This window comes from Manacus candei, unplaced genomic scaffold, assembly GCF_025592945.1.
Source record: "Manacus candei isolate 608988 ecotype Guabito, Panama unplaced genomic scaffold, ASM2559294v1 h1tg000033l, whole genome shotgun sequence".
NCBI lineage: Eukaryota > Metazoa > Chordata > Aves > Passeriformes > Pipridae > Manacus > Manacus candei.
Genome location: NW_026138081.1, coordinates 10,840,904 through 10,862,467, shown reverse-complemented (window position 1 = coordinate 10,862,467; position 21,564 = coordinate 10,840,904). Strand labels below are relative to the sequence as shown.

At 45.0% G+C, this 21,564-nt stretch overlaps 2 protein-coding genes across 2 annotated transcripts; one reads left to right on the top strand and one right to left on the bottom strand.

Moving 5' to 3' along the window:
* PSMC3 (proteasome 26S subunit, ATPase 3) lies at positions 1–6,976 on the top strand. The gene is made up of 12 exons (XM_051792075.1): positions 1–179; positions 269–349; positions 3,119–3,244; positions 4,003–4,107; positions 4,202–4,264; positions 4,726–4,863; positions 4,991–5,134; positions 5,356–5,504; positions 6,001–6,097; positions 6,245–6,390; positions 6,559–6,640; positions 6,763–6,976. Exons 1-12 carry the CDS (start codon positions 153–155, stop codon positions 6,871–6,873), a joined length of 1,269 nt encoding a protein of 422 aa, XP_051648035.1. The 5' UTR covers positions 1–152; the 3' UTR covers positions 6,874–6,976.
* Positions 6,977–7,413: 437 nt separating this feature from the next.
* LOC127473006 (transmembrane protein 178B-like) lies at positions 7,414–21,491 on the bottom strand. The gene is made up of 4 exons (XM_051792080.1): positions 19,051–21,491; positions 12,087–12,200; positions 10,833–10,970; positions 7,414–9,083 (listed from the first exon to the last, which is right to left on the bottom strand). Exons 1-4 carry the CDS (start codon positions 19,430–19,432, stop codon positions 8,839–8,841), a joined length of 879 nt encoding a protein of 292 aa, XP_051648040.1. The 5' UTR covers positions 19,433–21,491; the 3' UTR covers positions 7,414–8,838.
* Between the last annotated feature and the right edge of the window lie 73 nt (positions 21,492–21,564).

Sequence of the window (21,564 nt, the reverse complement as noted above, 5' to 3'; positions counted from 1 at the left end):
GGTCCGGGAGGCGGCAGCGCCAAGGGAGAGAAGGGGCCGCGGGACCCCCGAGCCGCCCGTCCCGCCGCCTCCCGCCCTGAGCGGGCGAGGGCAGTGCGGAATCTGCCGCCCCGAACCCGCCGCGCGGTGCGCGTCCGCAGACCGGCGGAAAAATGGCGTCGGTGTGGGATGAGTCGGAGGTGAGGGACCGGAGTTGGGACCGGGGGCGGCGGGGATGGGGCTGGGGCGAGGCCGAGCCGAGGGTGACGCTGCCGTTGTGCCCCCGCAGGACGGCGTCGGCGAGGAGGTGCTGAAGATGTCCACGGAGGAGATCGTGCAGCGCACCCGCCTCCTCGACAGCGAGATCAAGGTAGCGGCCCGGGGCTGCCGCCGGGCCGGGGAACGCGGCGGGGCCGGGCCGGGCCGTCCGGCCTTGGAAGCCTCCCGCTGCTGGAGCTCGGGGCGGGCTTAGCACAGCCACGGGGCAGCGGAAAGTAAGACGCGGTTAACTAGATCGAGAACGGCAGATTGAGGAGTGGTGATTCTCGAGGGTAGAAACACTGGGAGAGCAAGCCCGGGGAAGCTGAGTGGGCGGCTGTTCTACACAGCCTTGGATGGTCTTGCCTGCCTCGTAGGCACAGGGGAGCGTGAGATCTGTTCTGTAGCCTGAGACACAAGTGGGATCATCGGGTAGTTCATGTTGGAAGGGACTTGAGAAGACGTCCTTTTCAAAGCAGGGTCAGCCGTAAGCCAGGCTGCTCAGGGCTTTATCCTGTTGAATCTTGAAAGCCTTTGAAGACAGATATTGCACCACTTCTCTGGATGTTCAGTGCTGCCACCTGAGAGACCTCGTGAGGATAAAGATTTGCTTTACACAGAGGCTGAGCGTCTCTTGTTTCAGTCTTTGTCTGTTGTCTCATCCATCCACTATGTACTCCTGTGAAGTGTCTGGTTCAGTCTTCTTAATACCTTTCCCAGTAGTTCTCCAGCTGAACAAGCCCACTTCCCTCAGCTACTTCTCAGAGGGGCTGTGCTCCAGTCCCCTATCCATCTCGGTGGCTCTATGCTGAACTCAGTCCAGTTTGTCAGTGTCTTTACAGACTTTACATACGTCTGTATGGGGCAGGCCAAACTGGACCGAGTGTTGAGTAAAGGGGACTGATCACTTTTCTCCATCTACTGCCTTCACTCCTGTTAGTGCAGCCTGGGATGCTGTTTGCCACACTGTCAGAGTACATGGCTGGCTCCTGTTCGCTTTGCTGTCAATGGACACCCCCAGGTCCATTTCCTCAGAGCTGGTTTCCAGCCAGCCAATCACCAGCCTGTGTCATTGCAAGGTGCACTTCTTTCCCAGGTACTGGGCTCTGCATTTGTCCTTGAATTTTGTCAGGTTCCTGTGTGCCTATTTCTCCAGTCTCTCAAGGTCCCTGTGAGTGGCAGTCCTGCCCTTGAGACTATGCCCATCAATTTGGTGTCATCTGCAAACATCATGATAATACACTCCATCTTCTTGTCTTGTTTATTCATTAAGATATTAACTAGATAGACCTGTATCAAGATAGATTCATTTTGCATAAAAGAGCACTTGTAACTTTAGTATATGTTTGTCTGCTGCCTGATGTTAGCAGTATTGAGATAAAATATTTCATAAATTCAGCAGAGCAACTTCATCTTATACTGCTTTAGGCTCCACAAGTAATTCTGACTTATTAACTTTCTTATTCTGTAAGGACAGTAAAGGTAAATGTGTGTCTTATTTTTAAATTACAGAATACAGTAAGGAGTAAAAATACCCTTCTTCATTTTATAGTAAGAGCTTCATAATTGCAAAATGTTTATTGGCATCTTCCCATGCAGTTTTCCTTGAATGTTTCCTAGAGTCTGTTTTATTAAATCAAATTTATAAGTTTTTTGCATTTTTATGTAACAGATTTTGTATTAGCTCCTGTAAAAGTTTTGTTCTGTGAATGTGTTACAGCACAGTATTATGCTTAGGCATCAAGAGTTTTAAAAAGATACTTTCTCAGAGAAGAGTGGATTTCCCTGTGAAACAGAATTACACCAATTCAGGTGGGACCAGTTCTCCTGAGACCTCTTGGTGCTACAGTCACTTCAGTGGGGATCACAAACTGTGTTTTCAAACTGTGTGACTAACCAGTAAAGGGAGGAAAACATGTGGGCATCCCTCAGACAGCACTACAAAATACCTGTATTGGGTATGTTAGTCTTGAGTATAAATGTACTTACTGTTGGATGGTGAGTACAGAACTTCTTTTCTTATAGGTTTTTTCCCTTACAGTTAGTAGAATCATAGTTTGGGGTGGAAGGGACCTCTAAAGGTCATCTAGTCCAACCCTCCTGCAATGAGCAGGGACATCTTCAACTAGACCAGGTTGCTCAGAGCCCTGTCCAACCTGGCCTTGAACGTTTCCAGGAATGGGGCATCCACTGCCTCTCTGGGCAACCTGTTACAGTGTTTTACTAACCTCATTGTAAAAAAAATTCTTCCTTATATCTGGTTTAAATCTGCCCTTTTTAAGTTTAAAACCATTACCCCTTGTCCTATTGCAACAGGTCTTACTAAAAAAAGTCTGTTCCCATCTTTCTTACAAGACCCCTTTAAATACTGAAAGGCCACCATGAGGTCTCTCTGGAAACTTCTCTTCTCCAGGCTGAATCACAGAATGGTTTGGGTTGGAAGGGACCTTAAAGATCATCTAGTTCCAATCCCCTACAAAACATAACTGTAAAATAGGCATGTGTATATGGATGCCTGCGTGTGTATATGTAGTTACCTGGGTACATATACATTAAAAAAATCACAACCAAACCACAGTTGCCTTGTCTGGGTCATATCATTATCTAGGTCACACTGCAACCCAGTAAGCTGATGCATTGATCAGACTAAGGCTACCAGGTGACACTGGGAAGAAATTCTCTAATTAGAGACCAGCCTGCATTCCTAACCTGTTTTGGCTAATTTTTCTGGGTTCTCCTCTTTTTATATTACATTTCCCTTTATACCCACTGTTTCCTAAGATTTTAGTTTTTATAACTGTTTACTTTTTGGAGTAATACATGAATTTTATCTTGTCTTCTGATACTATTCCTATTTCTTTTCTCTGTGTACCAATTCCAGATCATGAAGAGTGAAGTACTGAGAGTGACCCATGAGCTTCAGGCCATGAAAGACAAGATCAAAGAGAACAGTGAGAAGATCAAAGTGAACAAAACCCTGCCATACCTTGTCTCCAATGTTATTGAGGTGAGAGTGGTGGACTCTTCTGCAGTGACATGAGACTTGTGTGCAGTACATAGTGACAGGGAGAAAGGGAGGGGAGCTCAGCAGTGATACAGGACATGGAGTATTCTCAAACTACTGATGCTTCTGGAGCCAGGACTTTCAGGTTTTTCTGTTTGTGACCTGGAAGTGCACGTCACTTGCCCACTTCTTGTCTGGGTCATTCCTTAAGCTTTGGCTACTGTTCATCTGTATGTAGCAGCTATCAGAGGGTGACACAGCCCCACTAAGTGTAGACTTGGGCATGTGAAATTCTGTACGTGCTCTCTGAAACTTGTGACACAGCACATTTGTGACACAAATGAAAGGCAGTGGCTCTGTTACTACATCATATTCTTTTTGTAACTCAGTAATTTTTATTATAGGAAAAAAAATGCTGATAGTTTTCTATTTTTAAAAATGGGATTGGTTTGTACTACTGTTTTAAAACTTAATGAACTTAAAACTTAATGTGAGCTGCTTATGGGAGGAGGAATCACTGCCATTAGCTACTACTTTGTTCTGAACTTTGTAGCATCTTTCTATGCATTGTTGTGTGCTGCTTCTTGAGGAAAGAAAGAAATTGATTTTTACAGGAGAGCTTTAATGCTTTCAGGATTCTACTGCTGATGGATGATGGAAAGTTTTACTTCTCCCACTCCATGTAATTTAGAAGCATTAATCCTGGGGTCATTCTGCTAGCCTGTTTACATTTTCATGAAGCCTTTCACTCTGGTTTTCAGCTGCTGGATGTTGACCCCAATGACCAGGAGGAGGATGGAGCAAACATTGATCTGGATTCCCAGAGAAAGGGCAAGTGTGCTGTGATCAAGACCTCCACACGTCAAGTAAGATCCATGTCCCCAGCCAGGTGTGAGGAGTGATACAAAGCACCTTCTCCTAGTACATCTGGGTTTGCTTACTTTGGTTTCTTTCCTACAGACATATTTCCTACCCGTTATTGGGTTGGTTGATGCTGAGAAGTTGAAGCCTGGAGACCTAGTGGTGAGTGATGCTGTTGTGATGGTTAGATATGATGGTAGTGAGAAAAATGCATATGTCTTACCCTTTAGAAAGGAAACAAATCTGTCCATGTTTCCCCAAGACCATTTCTTTACTAAAATTTTATTAGAAAGCTATTATGGGTTCAGTCATATTTGTAGTATAGAAAAGTAGTTTAGGATGTGTGTTCTTTACACATAAAAGTAGGTGCTGAAAATTCAGAGATCATCTAGTAAATTTTCTAAACCTAGTCTTTTGTATTGTAAGTAATTTGGACCACTCTTTTAAAATGTGGTAGGTTTACTGTGGTATTGTCCACTGTGCCAAGCTGTGGTGATTTGTGGAGCACCAGTGTCAAAGCTGGTTATTCCTGCATCCCTGAGGTCTAGTAAATCATCTTTGATTGCATGTTTATTAATTGCTATCTGAAGGGCCTGTTAAAAGCAAAGCACTTGTGTTTACAGGGGGTGAACAAAGACTCTTACTTGATCCTGGAGACTCTGCCTACTGAATATGATTCACGGGTGAAAGCCATGGAGGTGGATGAGAGGCCCACAGAGCAGTACAGTGACATCGGGGGGCTGGATAAACAAATCCAAGAGGTGATACTTAATGTATAGTTTCTGGTGTGATAGAGGACAACAGTCTTTGAAATTCAATTTAAAAGCAGGCAGCCTGGATCTGTGGAGAAGAATGGGTTTATGTATTCATGTTTTTCTTTTGCTGTAGCTCGTGGAGGCCATTGTCCTGCCAATGAATCATAAGGAGAAATTTGAAAATTTGGGTATACAGCCACCCAAAGGAGTCCTAATGTATGGGCCTCCAGGAACAGGGAAGACACTTTTAGCTCGAGCATGTGCTGCCCAGACCAAGGTAAAAGGAACCTTTGAAAGTGTGTGCTGCTGTAGAATAGTACCTGACAAAGAATATGAACACCTCCAGGGAGAGAGGGGTCATACATACAAATGGGTGTTACAAAGGCTGAGATTTTATTTTCTGTTTGCTTGCTTGCTTGTTTTAATTAAGGGCTTCTTATAATACTCGTAACTGACCCTATTGAGAAATGAGGTATAGGATTCTCTTTCACTTCCCAGGCTACGTTCCTGAAGCTTGCGGGTCCACAACTTGTGCAGATGTTCATTGGTGATGGAGCTAAGCTGGTACGCGATGCTTTTGCTCTCGCGAAGGAGAAAGCTCCTTCCATCATCTTTATTGACGAACTGGATGCCATTGGCACTAAAAGGTGAGGTGTGGGCCATGTTGTAAAGCTCTTGGGAGCAGCCCCCTTTCTCTGTGTATGTGAGCAGAGCCTAGCTTAAAGCATGGTCTACTCAGAAACAAAAGTGTAAACACAGTTGCACATAGCAGTTGCCACAATCCTTGAGCTCATGAGTGACATTCATGAGACTTGATATCTATCTGATAGTCTCTTGCTGTATAAAACTGTTTTGTGATCACTGCAGCAGGCACGTGGAGATGTTCACCCTCCTTCACTACTTGGGCCTGGGCAGCATAAGCCACATTCAGCTCTAAGGACTGAATAAGACTCAGGTGCTGCTGACAGTTATTCTAGTTGCAGTCCTCATCATGGTAGGACTCCTTGTAGTTTCAAGGAGAAATTTGGAAGCCCTTGGCCAAGGACTATGAACTACAGTCAGTCTGTCTTTTGATGTGATTGAAAACACAGGGACAGGTTGGTCAGGTTCATGCTGATAGTTTTACCCTTGTTTCCTCCTCAGGTTTGATAGTGAGAAGGCTGGTGATCGGGAGGTGCAGAGGACCATGCTGGAGCTGCTTAATCAACTTGATGGTTTCCAGCCCAACACGCAAGTCAAGGTTGGGATCTGGCAGGGAGTGCTGCTGAGGTCCAGGGCACTCTAGCAGGGGATGGAAACGATGTCCAGGGAAGAAGCTTGTTGGATCCTTGGGGAGAAGAGGCCTGTTCTCCAGGTGCCTCACACTGATGATCCTACTTCTACTTAGGTGATTGCTGCAACCAACCGGGTTGATATCTTGGACCCAGCTTTGCTCCGCTCTGGACGATTAGATCGGAAGATTGAGTTCCCAATGCCTAATGAGGAGGCCAGAGCCAGAATTATGCAGATCCATTCACGCAAAATGAATGTCAGGTATGGCCTTCTGGGGCTATGTTTGTCACTCACAATGGTACCTCAGGGCTGAGAAGCGGTTGGCAGTCTCTTGTTGAGAGCTCACTGTTGGGTTAAGGAAACTCCCTGCCTTACTTTTTTTATTTGGTACATGTTTAGACTTTTTTTCCCCTTTTCTGCTCATATCAGCCCTGACGTGAACTATGAGGAACTGGCTCGCTGCACAGATGATTTCAATGGAGCCCAGTGCAAGGCTGTGTGTGTTGAAGCGGTAAGTACTCCTCTACAGCAGCCAGCACTGATGGGAGGGAAATGTGAAAGCTAATGTGGCGTAATTACTTGGAACTGATGTGGTGCTCACATTCCCTTTCTAAATACTGTCTCGTTGGGCAGGGGATGATTGCTCTCCGCCGTGGAGCTACGGAGCTCACCCACGAGGACTACATGGAAGGAATTCTGGAGGTTCAAGCAAAGAAAAAAGCCAACCTGCAGTACTATGCCTGATCTCTGCCCAGTCAAGGTTGTGGCCTTGGCAGAGGACAGGACTAGACTGGACTGTATCACTTACTTTCTGTCTGGAAAAAATAAAGCATTTTTTCCCTTTAAAGACTAATCCGTGATGTGTTGGGGCTGTCACCCTTGCTCGGTGATTCTACATTTGTATAAGGGAGGTTGTAAACCTCCTGTCTATGGTGCCCATTATGCTGCTTTTGGACCGTCCTGTTAGAAATGGATTAAATCCTGCTCTGCTACTTCTGGATGAGGACCAGCAGGTTATACTCCAGTAAGTGTTCTTTGACATTGATGAGCTGCAGCTCAGACAGCATCCCTGGTTTCTACCTGTGCAGCCAGTGAACATTCTACAGCTTTGTTAGTGTTTGAATATTTTGAACTAACACGCATTTTTCAAGGGAGAAGTGAACACAATTCACATATGAATGATGTTTGAACTTAACTCTGGAAGCTTTAACACCATTGCTGGTATGTATGTGAGCTCTCTGATGAATCAGTCTGGTGATTAGTCATAAAGAATTCAAGGGTCCATCCACTGAGCAAGTCTTTCAGTACTTTTAATGCCAGTTGAGAATTACAACTTCCATTTAAAAATTACACTTCTCATAAATACACTGACTTTAGCATTAAGTATCTTACATGCCACTGTATTGTATTTTAAATACAATGTAAACATCTCCAAATGCTGGCCATCTCATCTTTACCTGTGCAGTTTTTGGACACTTAGGAGAGGGGCAGGGATGTGAGGGGGGAAAAAAAAAATCAATGAATGAAAGAAAAATGCACCCCAAAGTACTTTGGCTGATGTTCCTGAGTTAGCCCTAGTACTTCTGCTGGTACCAAGGTCCTTAGTGTCATTTTGGAGGGGGGATCTTGTTCCAGCAGAACATGCATGTTCTTGACACACTGCTCAGGAGGCATTTGACATTGGAAAGGGTGAGTGGAGAAGTGAGCAGAAGCCACACGTTCCTGAGGAAAGTACATTGCGGTTCCTTTGGATGTTAGTATTAGGGGCTGTACATCTGCTATTTTAGCAGTACTGTTACTTGAGCTTGGGGAGAATTACTCATCTCCTTTCACAGAACAGGAGTGCACCCACAAGATAGTTAGAGGGTGAAGGTTGATCCTGGCAGCTCAAACTGTGACATATTTTGAGAAACATACCCTGGCCTCTAGTGGAACAGTTATAAGCTGCATGTTGCACACATCTCCCCATTAAAAAAAGGGTATGTTAGTTAGCCAAATAAGTAACCTTACCTGTGTAAGAAGCTGAGAAAAACTTTCCCCTTCTTTCCTAAAGCTAGTAAGAGTTTTCTTGGAGTCTTGCCGCTCAGTTACAGCTGGCTCCTTTTCAAAACAGCTTTAGTAGTGAGTAAATAGATGATACCACAGCAAAGAATAGCACAGGTTTCTGATTTAAATTAATTAATACTAAGAATGGGCTAATTCTTTGGCCTAAACCTCGGCTTAGATCAAGGTTCTTTTGGGAAAGGATGGCCTGAGCCAACACTAGACACGTCTGTTGCAAAAGTGTTCAAGCCAACTTCACTTAGCTCCTTGCCCTAATTTGGGTCTGAATTACACAGACCTGCAGCAATAGAGTTGGTGCGTAAACATCCCTTACAACTGGACAATAACAGGACCATGGAGGTACAGTTCAAAAAACAGCACAAAAAAAGACACAGCCTTGGACTTAATCCCTTGTAAACAGAAAAAAAACAAATTGAAAGAACTGTCCCTCTTAAACCATCAATGATCAAGTTGCCCATAATTCAAACCTGGAGTTACTTGCAATGTCCATGTCTGCGACTGGAGGCTGTAGCAGCATCCCAGAGGCTGGTGTTTCAACAGCTATGGCACTGCTCTCCACGTGCCGACATGCCACCTCTTCCTGGTGTTGACCCACAGCTCTGCCCAGGCTGCACTTTCCAGAGTCTCTTCTCACTTCCTCCAGGGTCACACGGCCCCGTTTTCTTGTCTGGGTTTTTGTACGGATGCTCGGGAAGTGTTGAGTGATGGGGCCAATGTGCAGAGGAACCCAGCCAGCAGGGTGAGGCCCAGCCCTCCCCAGGCACAGAACATGGACCAGCCATAGCCATGACTGATGTCCTCTGGCAGCCCATAAACGTAGCGAGGATAGCGAGATAACTCAAAATTGATCCCAGCTACGCATGTGCAGAGTGAGATGATACAGCATGTACCTGCAGGAGAAAAGCAAGAGGGTTCTACACTGCCCTCAGACAGGTTAATTATGCACTGGGTTTTTAACCCTAGGTATTTTCAGTCATGAATTTTCAAAATCAAGAATTACCCTTGGGTTTTTTCTTCAGTCCTACCAGTCATTCTTATTATAAGGCAGAGAAAAAAAAAAAAAGGGGAAATATGTAGGACTGCAGGATACCTTGATTCACAAATAACCAATATTGTCTTAGCTCCTTCTGTTGCAATTTTGAACTCAGTCATGTATAGTTCACCAACTAATGTCATCAGGTTCCAGACAGTACCCGAGCAGATTCTCCTATAGAAGGTTAATACTGAATCCCAGGGCTGCAAGTGCAGCACTGCTTGGTTTCTACCAGGAACACCCATACTTCTGCCAGCTGTACCCTAGGCCCATAGAGAGTGCCCAGGATTTTGTCATCTGCTACACATTCACTAAACACCTATATAGAGGAAGAAAAAAATCATAAGAAACATGATGCAAGGCACTCTAGTATGTCTAATATGCACTAGTACACTAGTCTCAAGGTGATCATTTTATTCTCTCCAGCTGTACATTTGTGTCTAAATACTAATGACAGCTCTTACTGCTGACAGCATGCCCATTGCACTAAGTGCAAAAGCACTTGAAGGGGATCCAGTCTACCTCTTCCACTTACAATACTTTACTCGTTCATTGCTGTGCAATAAAGAAACTAAAATGTTCCCAAGGAAACTGCAGTTAAGCAGCACATAAAGATTACCAAGGACAGCACAAGCCTAACTTCCAGCCTTTCTAGCATCACACTATGTCAGCAGGGTGGGTTTTGTGCAGTCTTCAAAAACACTCCTTGAGAAGGCTTATCTACGGCAAAGGAAGATTTCCCCACACATCCCACCCCAAAAGAGGCACCAAACCAGTGTCACACCTACTTTTTCAGGTGGTAGAGATGCTGTTAACCAAGAAGTTCCTTGCTTGTAGCCATTATAGATGCTGACACTGGGCCTCTAGGGTAGCAGGTCTGGCTTTTAGGTAATCTGCAATTTTTCATACTTGAAAATTGCATATTTACTGCTTGCACCCCACCCTTAGAGCATCTCAGTACCTCACCCTTTTGGTACACTTGTTGTTGCTACTATGTCCCTTTCAAATGAAGATAAAATACTGACAATTTTTAAGCTGAACAATCGAAGAAAGGTTTTCAGAAAAACCTCTGGCCACACAGAGGCTCCCAGCCAGGACAAACAGATTTAACACACCTGGCAAGCACTAAGTTCATGTCCTTATCACTGGACCAATGTTCTCCCAGGCTTGGCTGGGTTTGGACTTCATCATTACACTTCATCTTTGAGTATCAGAAAGGTGCTCCAAATCAAATTGTTTGTTTGTTTGTTTGTTTGTTATGATTCCCTAGGGAAAACTGAGCTGAGCTGTCTGACAGGAGCCACAGGCTGCACATTTGGAGTATGAAAGAGGACAGTGCTCATTGTGCACATGGTCTCTGGGGCTACACACCAGCTCTCTAGAGCTGAAGGCTCATACACATACATTGGGGTCTACTCGGAAACATGCAAATACCCATGCAATCACAGATCCTGCCCACTGCTGGAAGTAGTAACTGCACTGTGCTGACAGTTTGCTGCACTAAATAATTTTGCTGCTTCGTGTGGTTGCTGTGGGCTAATTTGACTTTTACAAGCCAGTAATACTGAATGTGGTAACTTGAGGAGCAGAAGCAAAAGGCCCTCACCTCCCATTAGGAAGAGCAGCCCAGCCACGTACTGCATAAGCTCCTGCTGTTTGCAGCAGCCCAGCACACCAATGATCCACCCAAACAGGATGATGGAGACTGCCATGCCAATGAAGCCAGCTGTCATCCTCCGCAGATCTGAAGAAAGAGAAAGGAGAAAAGCAAGAAAGAAGACATGAAGATGGTGGCACCTAGACAGGACAGCCAGGGGAGAGTCCAGACAGATGTAGATTTACTGGTTCTAAAGTTTATACTTCACCCATGGATTCCTCCTCCTGTAGCTTCTTTGAGATAGTTTGCCCAAGATGGGATAGAAGGGGTGTATTATGAACTCAGCACTATGCTAATACTGCAGGGGCTTTTTTTTCTTTTTTTGGTGTGGTGTCTTTCTTTGGGATAGTTTGTTGGAGGAGTGTCTGCTGAAAATAGAAACAAAAGAAGTGAGAGGGGACACTGAAGAGAACTAAAGGACTAGTGCATGGAAGGCAACGTGAACTGAAAAGAGGAATAGTGGGAGGACTAAAGCAGACAGAAGATCAGTACAGTATTATGGGAACAACTCCAGTAACAAGCTCTAAAAAAAAGCTTGGGTACCAGTGATATGAAGAGCACTTAGTCATCCATAGTAAAATTGCTGTTCTTGTCTCCTCCTAGTTCAGTTTCTAGCTGAAATAAGATTTCCTTGGCACAGACTCTCACATGACAGGGGCTAGGCTGAATTATGTGAGGCAATAGAAAAAGAAAAAAAAACCAGAAAAGCAGGAGCAGAAAAAATTGATTAAATCATTCTCAGTCACGGGCTACAGGTCAGTTATCTGTGTGGGAAGGACTTGGGCATAAGGCAGCTTGTGGGCCAGGTGCTAGTAACAAGAGGTTGAAAGGACAAATGGACATGTTCCCTAAAATAGTTGGTCACCAGGGGGTTGCACCAGGTCACCAGGTGCACACAGAAAAATGCAACAAGGTCTATACAGTGATGCAGCACCTTTGCTGTAAGCCAGCTAGGACCTGTCTGTCCCCAGATCCACCTTGCAGCACACTTCACACACACCTGTATTCCTGAATTCACAGCTTTAAGACCCTCCAAACCTCACGTCCCCTTCCAATTACACTGCCGGCTGCTTGCACTTCCTCACTAATAAATGTGTATTTATGCTTAGAGCCCAGTGACAGCCAGGTGACTCAGAGCCCTCACTTGGCATCACTTTAAGGCATGAAGTAATCCAGTCTTGTACACTACTTTGGGTTACTTACGGAGTGCATGCCACTCATCCTGCCGGATTGTGTTTGTGATGTTGACAGGCAAGTTGCGAGGCAGAGAGCTGGAGGTGTAGTGGTACTTCACAGCAGTGCAGCGCTGGATAACTCCTGTAAAAGAAACATCAGTGTGAAACAGCATGAAAGCTCTGTACCTTGCACTTGCTGTTGAGTTGGCTGGCCCAGCAGAACTTACACAGGGGAAGCTTTAGTTCAGTAACAGAGCAAATGTAACCAAAAAAGAGCTTCAAAAGTTTACTTCAAAGGCTTTGGGATTAGGAGGGGAGGGAACCTTGCTACAAAGAAACACCAGCAAAGAAGAAACTAGGTGCTGATCCTGGCAAGCTCCAAGAAGCAATAGCTAAAGTAAACATTAAGGACAGTGACCAAAAACATCTCCAGAAGCTTCCTAGAGGAACAGCTATAGGATGTCTCAGGACACAAGAATGTGTCTAAGTACCAAGAAGACTTGTTTTGTCTCTAAGACAGAGTTGAATCACTTTGAAAATTTTGAATGAATGCTGGGAAGTGAACTGCATGGGAGAATCATTTGAATTCAGTCCAATAGTCATTGACTCTTTATTTTCAATGAACAGTAGTACCCAGGTAGGCTTGTTTCCACTATAGCTTAAAGAAAAGTGTACCCCACATGTAAATGTGAACATACAAGCATGCTCTTCTTGAAAGGGACTTCCAGTCCAGAAAATGGGAGAGAATAAACATGGATGGTGGGATAGAATTGAACAACTGGAAAGGTAAAAGAGCTAAATAGTACAAAAAGTTCCCCTTAAACAGAATCACAGAATCACAGGGTCATTACCGCTATTTAAATGTTGGGGCAGAAGAACGAATCAAAAACAATGAGTTGGTCAGTGAGCTAATTAAGTTGGTGAACAATCACTAGCATAGAGCTGCAAACTCAGTGATCAGCTTTGTAAAAGACACCAGAAAACCCAGGAGAAGCAATGGGCTTTGTGCAGCTCCCGCAGCAATGAGAAACATGATTTTGTTCTCTAACGATGTTTACTGGGACTGTACTGACCTGGTTTCTGCAAGGGCTTGCAAAGAGGAAACCCCCGTTTCACAAGATTAGGAGTTGCACGCAAGACACCCAGCCAATCCAGCCATCAGGCCAGGATGGGAAAGGTGATCTGGATTTCCCCCCATTTCAAGCACGCCCCCACCCTCAGATGTGCTTCCCACCACACCCTTCCCCTGCCGTCACTCCCTGACACTTTCCCAACACCACAGAGCGCTGGCAGTGAGACACGATACATGGGGTTCTGCCCTTCACCTTAAGCCATTCTCCACTATGCTGTGGAGCAGAGCTCCCTCTTTGCACTTAGGACAAGTGTCTAGAGCCACCTGAGCAAATGATCAGCAAGACAGCCCAGTGACAGACTATGCCAGTTCATTTGCAAAGGCTATAGATATTAAGAATTTAGGCCATAAGCAGCACATCACAGTATCTAGTTAATTTCATCTGTAACTGCTGACTGAATTCAACTTCAATATTGACATGATTTACATGTGTTGTAGAGAAATATGTATTCAGAACAAACTAATGACACCAGATTTCAGATTACAATGTACTGGACTCAATAAAATATGATCTATGCACTTACATATTCTGATTATAAAAGTAGCATACATGAAGCAGTCTTTTTTCATAAGAGCAAGGATTACTATTTTTATACCTCATTAAAGAAAAAGCAAAGACTAGAGATGTACATCCCTCATGATCAAAGCTACGGACTCCTCAGCTAAAACATCACTGAGAAAAATACTTGCTCCGTATAATTCCAAGAGTTTAACATGTAAACTTAAACTAAAATCTCTTCACCTTCCTATACAAACTTGGTTACTTTGAAGTTTTTGAATATCAATTCATTCTGCCTTTGGTTTAAAAATTATACTCCTAATTCTTTCTTCCCTGTAATTCAAAGTGCTAATTTTATGTAGGTAGCACATACAGTTATACTAAAACAGCAAGTTTGCAAAACAAAGAGCTCAGGAGTTCACAAATTTTAGGGTTTTTGCTCAGCACTGATCTCTAATCCACGGGCTTGGTGATGGCCTTTGGACTACACCAGCACAAGCCATTTTTCTAACAAGATTCCCATTTCCCTTTGAGCAGAGGCTGGACCCACTCTAGTGTGAGTCACCATAAGCAAAACAAGAGAGGCCTCTCTAAGTAGGTCTGCTAAAAAAGCTGAAATAGGCAGGCAAGAGTTAGGGGATCTGGGAAGCAAGTGAGGGGGATCTCTCGGTTGAATACCTACCCACTTTCTCACAGAAAACCATAACATGCACCCAGGCAATCTTCAGTAGCCAGATTTTGCATCTGCAGTCACTAGTTCATGTTTCCCATTTTCTGAGACAATCTCTAGGCCTCATTTGCAGAGACGCCATGCATTCAGTTATGGCCAGGTACTCCACAGGGCTGTATTTAAACTCAAATAACACCTTGTTCTCTAAGTACTCAAGAAAAAAAAAAAAAAAGTAAAAATCAAAATCAGGTCTGCAGTCTCAAAATTATTGTGAAGTCAAAGGTATTTCAAAGGTACTCCAATAAGTCCTTTGACCTGATCCCTTACATACCTCAAATTGCAGTCTATAGAATAGGGACAGCATCCTGCCCTCCATTTCAGAAACCTGCTAGCAAAGTGATTTCCCTTTTTTTTAATAATACAGTGAGACAAGCACCATAAGAAAGCCTGCCAAAATTAAAACCTTTGCCTTCAGGCAAGGGCTTGAACAGAACAGAGTCACATGGTGATCAACAAGTAAGTAAGTGTTGTATTTTTTGGCACACAAGTAAATTAAGAATGCAGGACAGAAGGGGGCAGGTGCTCATGTCATTAGCTTACCATAAAGCACATGTACAAGAAAAAGATTAGACAGACAGCCTGATCCCAGCATTTCTAAGGGGTCTTAAAAGAACAGTGTGAAAATCACACAATGTGCATTTTACTTGGGTAATTTTCTTGATTAAAAGATAAATATGAACTGCAATGAACTCCATCCAGCAGTGTCACACTGACACTTTAATGGCCAAACTACATGCCTGTGCCTTCTCACAGCCAACATTGTTTCTAACACCTTGTCCTCAATGTGGTTTTTTTACCCTTCAAGATTACAAATGCAGACAGGTTCCCCTCCCACAACCCTTGGAACTCACACAACCCAAAATAGTACATGTGAGTGTCCCTGAACGAGTCCTTTCTCCTGACTGAATATGAAGGTTGGGATATATCAGAAGATGCTGGCTAAAATAGCTAGATACCCAGGCAGAGCACAGGTCCCTTGTTCCTAAACCGCCAGAAACCTGGAAACACAGACGCAGGCCTGCTGTGATACATTCAGTTTGTAACCCTGGGCTCAGTGCATCCTGACTTTCTCTCAATTTAGTTTTTTTCTCTCTCCAACTTTGAAACATGAGTTTTCTTCTCTTTAATGCCTATGTTCCAGTTACAAGGAGGAAATGGGGGGGTTCTCATTTTCAGTTCTGCTATGTGGCCCAGTCCTATCTTAGAGCAGTTTGACTCTCACACAGCTGGGAGAGACCCTCTCCTGACCATGAGCAGCCATGGGCAGTTAACAATTCATTACCACATGAGGTCTGGCCCTCCCCTCCCTTATGCCCAGGACCAAGTGGCCACTGAAGCTCCCTGGCGTATTCCGACCATTTCTGCCCAAGACTGTGAGGAGCATCACAGCTATGGGTTCACCCTGTCCACATCGGCACCCAAGGGCCACCAGATCAAATAAATCAACTTTCCTTTAAGATACCATGGTAATTTTTACAGATCACACTTACTGACAGATCATACTTACCAAGGACCATGACCAAACAGACTGAGTTTATTAAACATGCCACTATAGTAGATCATCTACAGACCTCACAGTCAGTCCTCTAATTCTTCCAATTTATCATCAGTTGGAAAGAATAGGAACAGTACAGACACCAGGACTGAGCAGTTTTCTCTCAAGGGCCTCATTATTGCCATAAACTGTTGTGTTCCTCTGCTTAAGCATCCAGTGGTTCTCCTCACTTTCTCAGCTACATAATGGTAATCTTTTCTGCCCAGCCTATGTGAGACGTACCAGTCCCATCCCAGGGACTTTTCAGAGCAAGCTTGAAAAGCAATAAAATCCCCAGTTTATCAACAGTGACGAACCTTTTCTTTTTACTTCCTTTAATTTAGTGATGTTAAAATGCACGTTTTTCAAATGAACCCACCAAGTTATCCAAAGCAGCCTGTTAGAATGGATCTCTCCTAACTAATCATTTTCTACTGTCACCATTTTGTAAGCAACACTTTTTTATTCCAATAGGTAGAGAAAACCTCTAAACAGGATATAATAAATCCCTGTAAGACCTCACTACTTAAAAATACTCCACGCAGAAGGTTTTGTAGCACCAGTTATCCAATGTGTGATCCACGTAGCATAGGCTAGAAGATGATGTATTACTCAAGTTCTTACACTCATAGAGTCCCTCCTTACACACATAGGTCCCTGTAATTTCCCCATCAAGTGGTTCAGTTCTCTGGCTGCTATCTCTTACTGGCTGCTAATCTCCATTTCTCCCATGTGGTTTGTACATTATTTCTTCTTTTGCCTTCTTAATTGTATTTTTAAAATGAAAAAAGATATTTTTTCACAGTTCCAAAATGGTGATTCTGCATTTTAAGAAAAATCCCACACATCATTCCCATCTTACGTTTAAACATATCCCACCTCTCAGTTTTGAGCTACATTTTTTGACTTCTGCCTTTTCATTTTAAACATATGAAGTAAATATATTTTACTTTTTTTTAATATTTATTTTAGATATATAAATGGATGCATGCATATGCATCATTAGCTACAATGTTCAAGTATGAAAGTTTCCACAGAACCATTTTGTATTAATAGCAGCAAATAAATACAGGACTAAAAATCCATCCAATTATCTAAATGGATAAGAGTATTTATGGACTTAGTAATTTATTCAGAATTCAAGATAGACACAGAAAGAAATCTTATTCCAGAGAGAGTAAGAAAATGGAGAGTATAAACCCAAACCAAAATTACCACAGGATTGTGAGAAAAAAAATTTACTCCTCTGTCACTAAAAGCCTATAAAAATCTATAAATTAAGAAATACTAGGAATATAAGAAGGTATCACACATCACCAAAGAGCTAGCTGAAAACTTAATGCAAATCAAGGAGGAAGTAGGACTTTCAGAGGTGCACAGTAGTGATCTTCAGCTCACATCAGGGAAAAAACACCTGTTTTTTTCTTTTTGGAAGGCCTAGATCTAGTATCATGCTTGAGAGAACAGCTCAGACGCAGCCACACCTGACCATCAGTTGGAAAAGGCTGCTTAATCACAGTTGTCAGAGAAAAAGACAGACACAGCAGGAACAAGGAAAGGCTGCTAGTAAAGGAGGTCAGGGGAAGGGATAAGAGAGTCATATCTATTTAAAGATCTTGTTCTACAAAAACTATTATTAATAATTTCCCCCTATAAGATGACACATAAATCTTTATAGTAGCAACTGCAGACCTAATAGGCAAAGAATATGAGGGAAGCAAGGCTTGTAGGGAAAGGCAAGGTCTGTTTTTAGAACAGCTGAAAAAAAAAAGAAATAAAGTAGAAAGAAAACCTTTTGGATTTAGAGTCCTTACAGTTTTACACATCAGACCCTGAGGAAGATAATTCACCATCCTGTAATGCCCTCGTGCATGTAGAAAGCAGACTCAAGCCTCTCTGACTGTTGAGGTGCTGGAAAAATATCTCTGAAACAGAAGTACTGAGGACCAAACTAGTATTCCTCCCATTTCTTCCCCCCATCTTAGCTAATCTCAATGGGAGCTGAAAGCATTTTGCTTGATGTGAAGCAAAACAATAGATAAATATTTTACATGATAGTCACAATTAGTAGGAAGAAATTAAAGAGCTGCCTTTTAGTGAAAGGAGCTCAACGTGGAAATAAAAAAATGAAAACACATAAAAAGAATCCTAGGAGATTAAATGGAGAAAGAAGCTAAGCACACAGCACTAGACTTTCTAGAAGTAAGAGTCACTGCTGTGCATTGGAAAGAAGGGACAAAGACGAGCTAAGATTCACAGTGCCAGTCTATCCAGCCTCTGCTGTGCAGGACTGGCGTCACAGTTGGAAGCCAAGCCGAAAACTGCACTCGTTTTCTTAAGATAGCATTTCCATTTTGTGCCTCAATGGAAGCACTTCTCCCAGTTCCTCTTCTTCCTGTGCTAATATGTACCTGCAGGAACAGTAAATCCTGTTATCTATCATTAACCATACGTAACCCATTGGCTTCATGGGTCAGCCCGCTACATTATTTGTACCATCAAGTGCAGGAATTTTATTCATGCTTCGTGGCCTGCTTGGCTTTGTAGCATGTGCCACAATAGTAGAAGATCCACAGCTTTCTCTTCTGTCACCCTGGGGACCCTGAGTGACATCCATCACCACGAAAGCCTGGCAATCTATTGCGGCAATGAGAACTCCCTGCTGCTAGAAGAGGAACAACAGGTCCCTTTCACCTTGCTGTAAAAATCACAGCACTATGAACAATACTGCACATTTCTCAGCACTCAATAAGAAGTGCCAGGATTAGGAGGACGCCCACCGAGACCACACTCGAGAGTCAGGCCCTGCACTGGGCCCCCGAAGGGGCTCTCCGAGGACATGGTTCCACCCAGCACTGCAGCATTTTAAGCGGAGGGAGGCGCACAAAACCGGGATAGGGTCAGGGCCACGCTCACCGCTTCCCGCACGCCAGGGACACCCGGAGCCACGGGGCTGGTCGGGGCTCCGTCCGCGCTCTCCCGCCGGCCCGTCCTCGCCGCAGCCGCCGCAGCCGCGGCCGCAGACCCGGCGCCCCAGCGGGGACGCGCTCAGCACCACGGACAGCGGCGGGGCCGCCACCGCCCCCCGCCCCCGCACCTTTCCGGATGAGCTCCTCGCTGTCCGGCTCGTAGCCCGCGCGGTGGCAGCGCCTCCAGAGCCCCGAGACGGTGGAGTTGAAGCGGCGGCCGCAGTGCGAGTCCAGCGCGGCGGAAGCGGCGGCGGCTGGGGCGGGGGCCGGGGGCCGCCCGGGCAGGAGCGCCCGCGGGGGCCGGGCGCGGAGCGGCAGGTGCGAGCTGGGCGCCGACATGGAGCCGGGCGGGTCGCTGCGCTTGTGGCCGAAGCCGCGGCAGCGCTCGCGGTGCCGCCGCGCGTCCGTCTCGTACCAGGAGTCGGTGCCGATAGCCACGGCCAGGAGGGCGAGGGCGGCGGCGGCCAGGAGCAGCCCGGTGCCGCTCAGCGCCTGAGCCGCGGCCGCCATCTTACCGCGCCGGGGGTGGCAGGGGCGGGCGCTTCCCTGCAGCCCTACTGGGGCCGCCGCCCGCGGCACCGCCCCCGGAAGGGACACCAGGCCAGCGCCCCCCGGCCCCGGCACCGTGCCGAGCTCCCTGCTATACCGGCGTATCCCCCCCCGGGGCCCTCCGGCCCGGGCTCGAGGGAGTCCCGGACGCCGACCCCCGCCACAGCATCGGGCTCCTGCTCCGCAGACCGAGGCCCCCTCCCTTGGCGGAGTCCCTGTCCCGCCCCCGGCAGCTACCAGGGGATGGATGACCGCGGGAAGGGGTGAGCGGAGCCCTCGACCCTTTCCGCGGCCTCCCCCTGTCCGTCCACCCGGCCTGCCCGGAGGGCAGAGATCAGCCCCGCTCACACTGAGAGGCCACGGCAGCCAGCAGTTTTTCAAACGTAGGCGAAATACAAACACCTCCCCCAACAGCAGTTGTTGACGTTTGGATGATGATTTCTCCTCAGCCCCTCATTAGCGGTTAAGGGAAAATAAGGCCTGAAAAGCTGAAAAATGTCAATCTATTTTATGCAATGAGAAGCAAGCTAAATCCACTCCATTAGTTAAATGCAGCATTTCCAGGGGCACAAAATCCCTTCTGATCACGCTTGTTGTATGGGACTTGTTCCCCCAGCTCCAGCACTATCACTCAGATGCTAAAGCCAGTTGTTAGGCCATTGTCTTGTCAATTCTGGCCCCAGATAAAATGATCTACTGATACGTCAAAATTAAAAATTTATTGCCCAGTTTTGAAATTCTTAGTTTTGTTTGTTAGAAGTACTTTAAATTGTTTCCCAGGAGCAATTGATCAACTGTAGGAGATTCCCCCCCGCCTTGGCACATCTTGATCTCTCATCCACACTCAAACACCCTTCCCAGCACTTCTCCCACAACGTTGCCCAGAACAGCACACTGCTTATCTCCTCAGAGCACTATGCCTGGTGGAAACATGCAGCAGTCACAGCTAAAGCTTGCTTTAACCACATTTCAGCATGATCCTCTTCTGCAGTTTGCACTGGACAGATGGGATTACCATCCATGCAGCTGCACATTAGTGCCTTCAAGGCAGACAAATTGAAAGGGCTGCTGTCAAAAGAATTTTCTTACACATACCAGCTAAATTAAATCTTCCACATGAAGAGTGAAAAATAATTTTCAAATACAATCACTGCTCTAGATAACATGAAAAAATCCTTCAATTGTAATAGCTCTTTCCTGGAAAGACCCAAATATTCACATTTCCTAAATCTGCAATCCTATTATGTCACCCTACCCTCTACATCAGCGCCTGAAGCTATAGTTTTAGAAGACAGGGGCCTCAGAAAAACCATCACCTTAGAAAGTTCCCATGTATGATCCTCCTTCCAATTATTCTCCCTTCTGTGCTACTGCAATTAGTACCAGAACAGAGCACAGCGTGGTAAATCCAGGGACAGAGATTCCAAAATGTAGGTTTCTGGCAAAGTCCACAGACCGTGAAATCACACCCTTTATCACCTACCTGCCTTCATCTTCTTCTAGCTCTTGGGCTATGGTTTTCCATCTTCTTACAAAACACTTACAGAACTGAGAGTCATGTACCATTATTTGTAGGCAGAAAATCTTCCAAATGAAGGGTGGGATAAGACGTGCACTGAACCCATATTTTTGAAGGGCAGAGAAATTCCTATTAGTCCTTTCTGGGCAATTCTGACACATAATGTTTGATAAGTGCACCTTTGTTCTACATGGCAGATAACCAGCTTAGTGTTAAGTGAGTTTTTTGATTAAAAAAATAACTGATCACAACAAAGTATAGTTGCAAAACTCTCTGGACAGTCAGTTATCACGTAAGCTTTCCCTTGAAAGAGAAGAAACTTATTTGTTGATGCTCTTCAAGGAACCCAGACCGGCAGTCAAAAATTATGATTGGATCACACTGCTCCTGGATGACAGTTCCTTGGCATCAGGAAGAAGAAACTGGATTAGAACCTTCTTTTTCAATTGTGAATGTCTGACAGCAAGACAGAGCCCAGACTTCTCTAGCTTAACCCAGAGATGTGGCTCTGTAATTCAAATGAAATCTGAACTGAATTTTAAATTCAAAGAAAAGTAGTAGCTTCCAAACACCC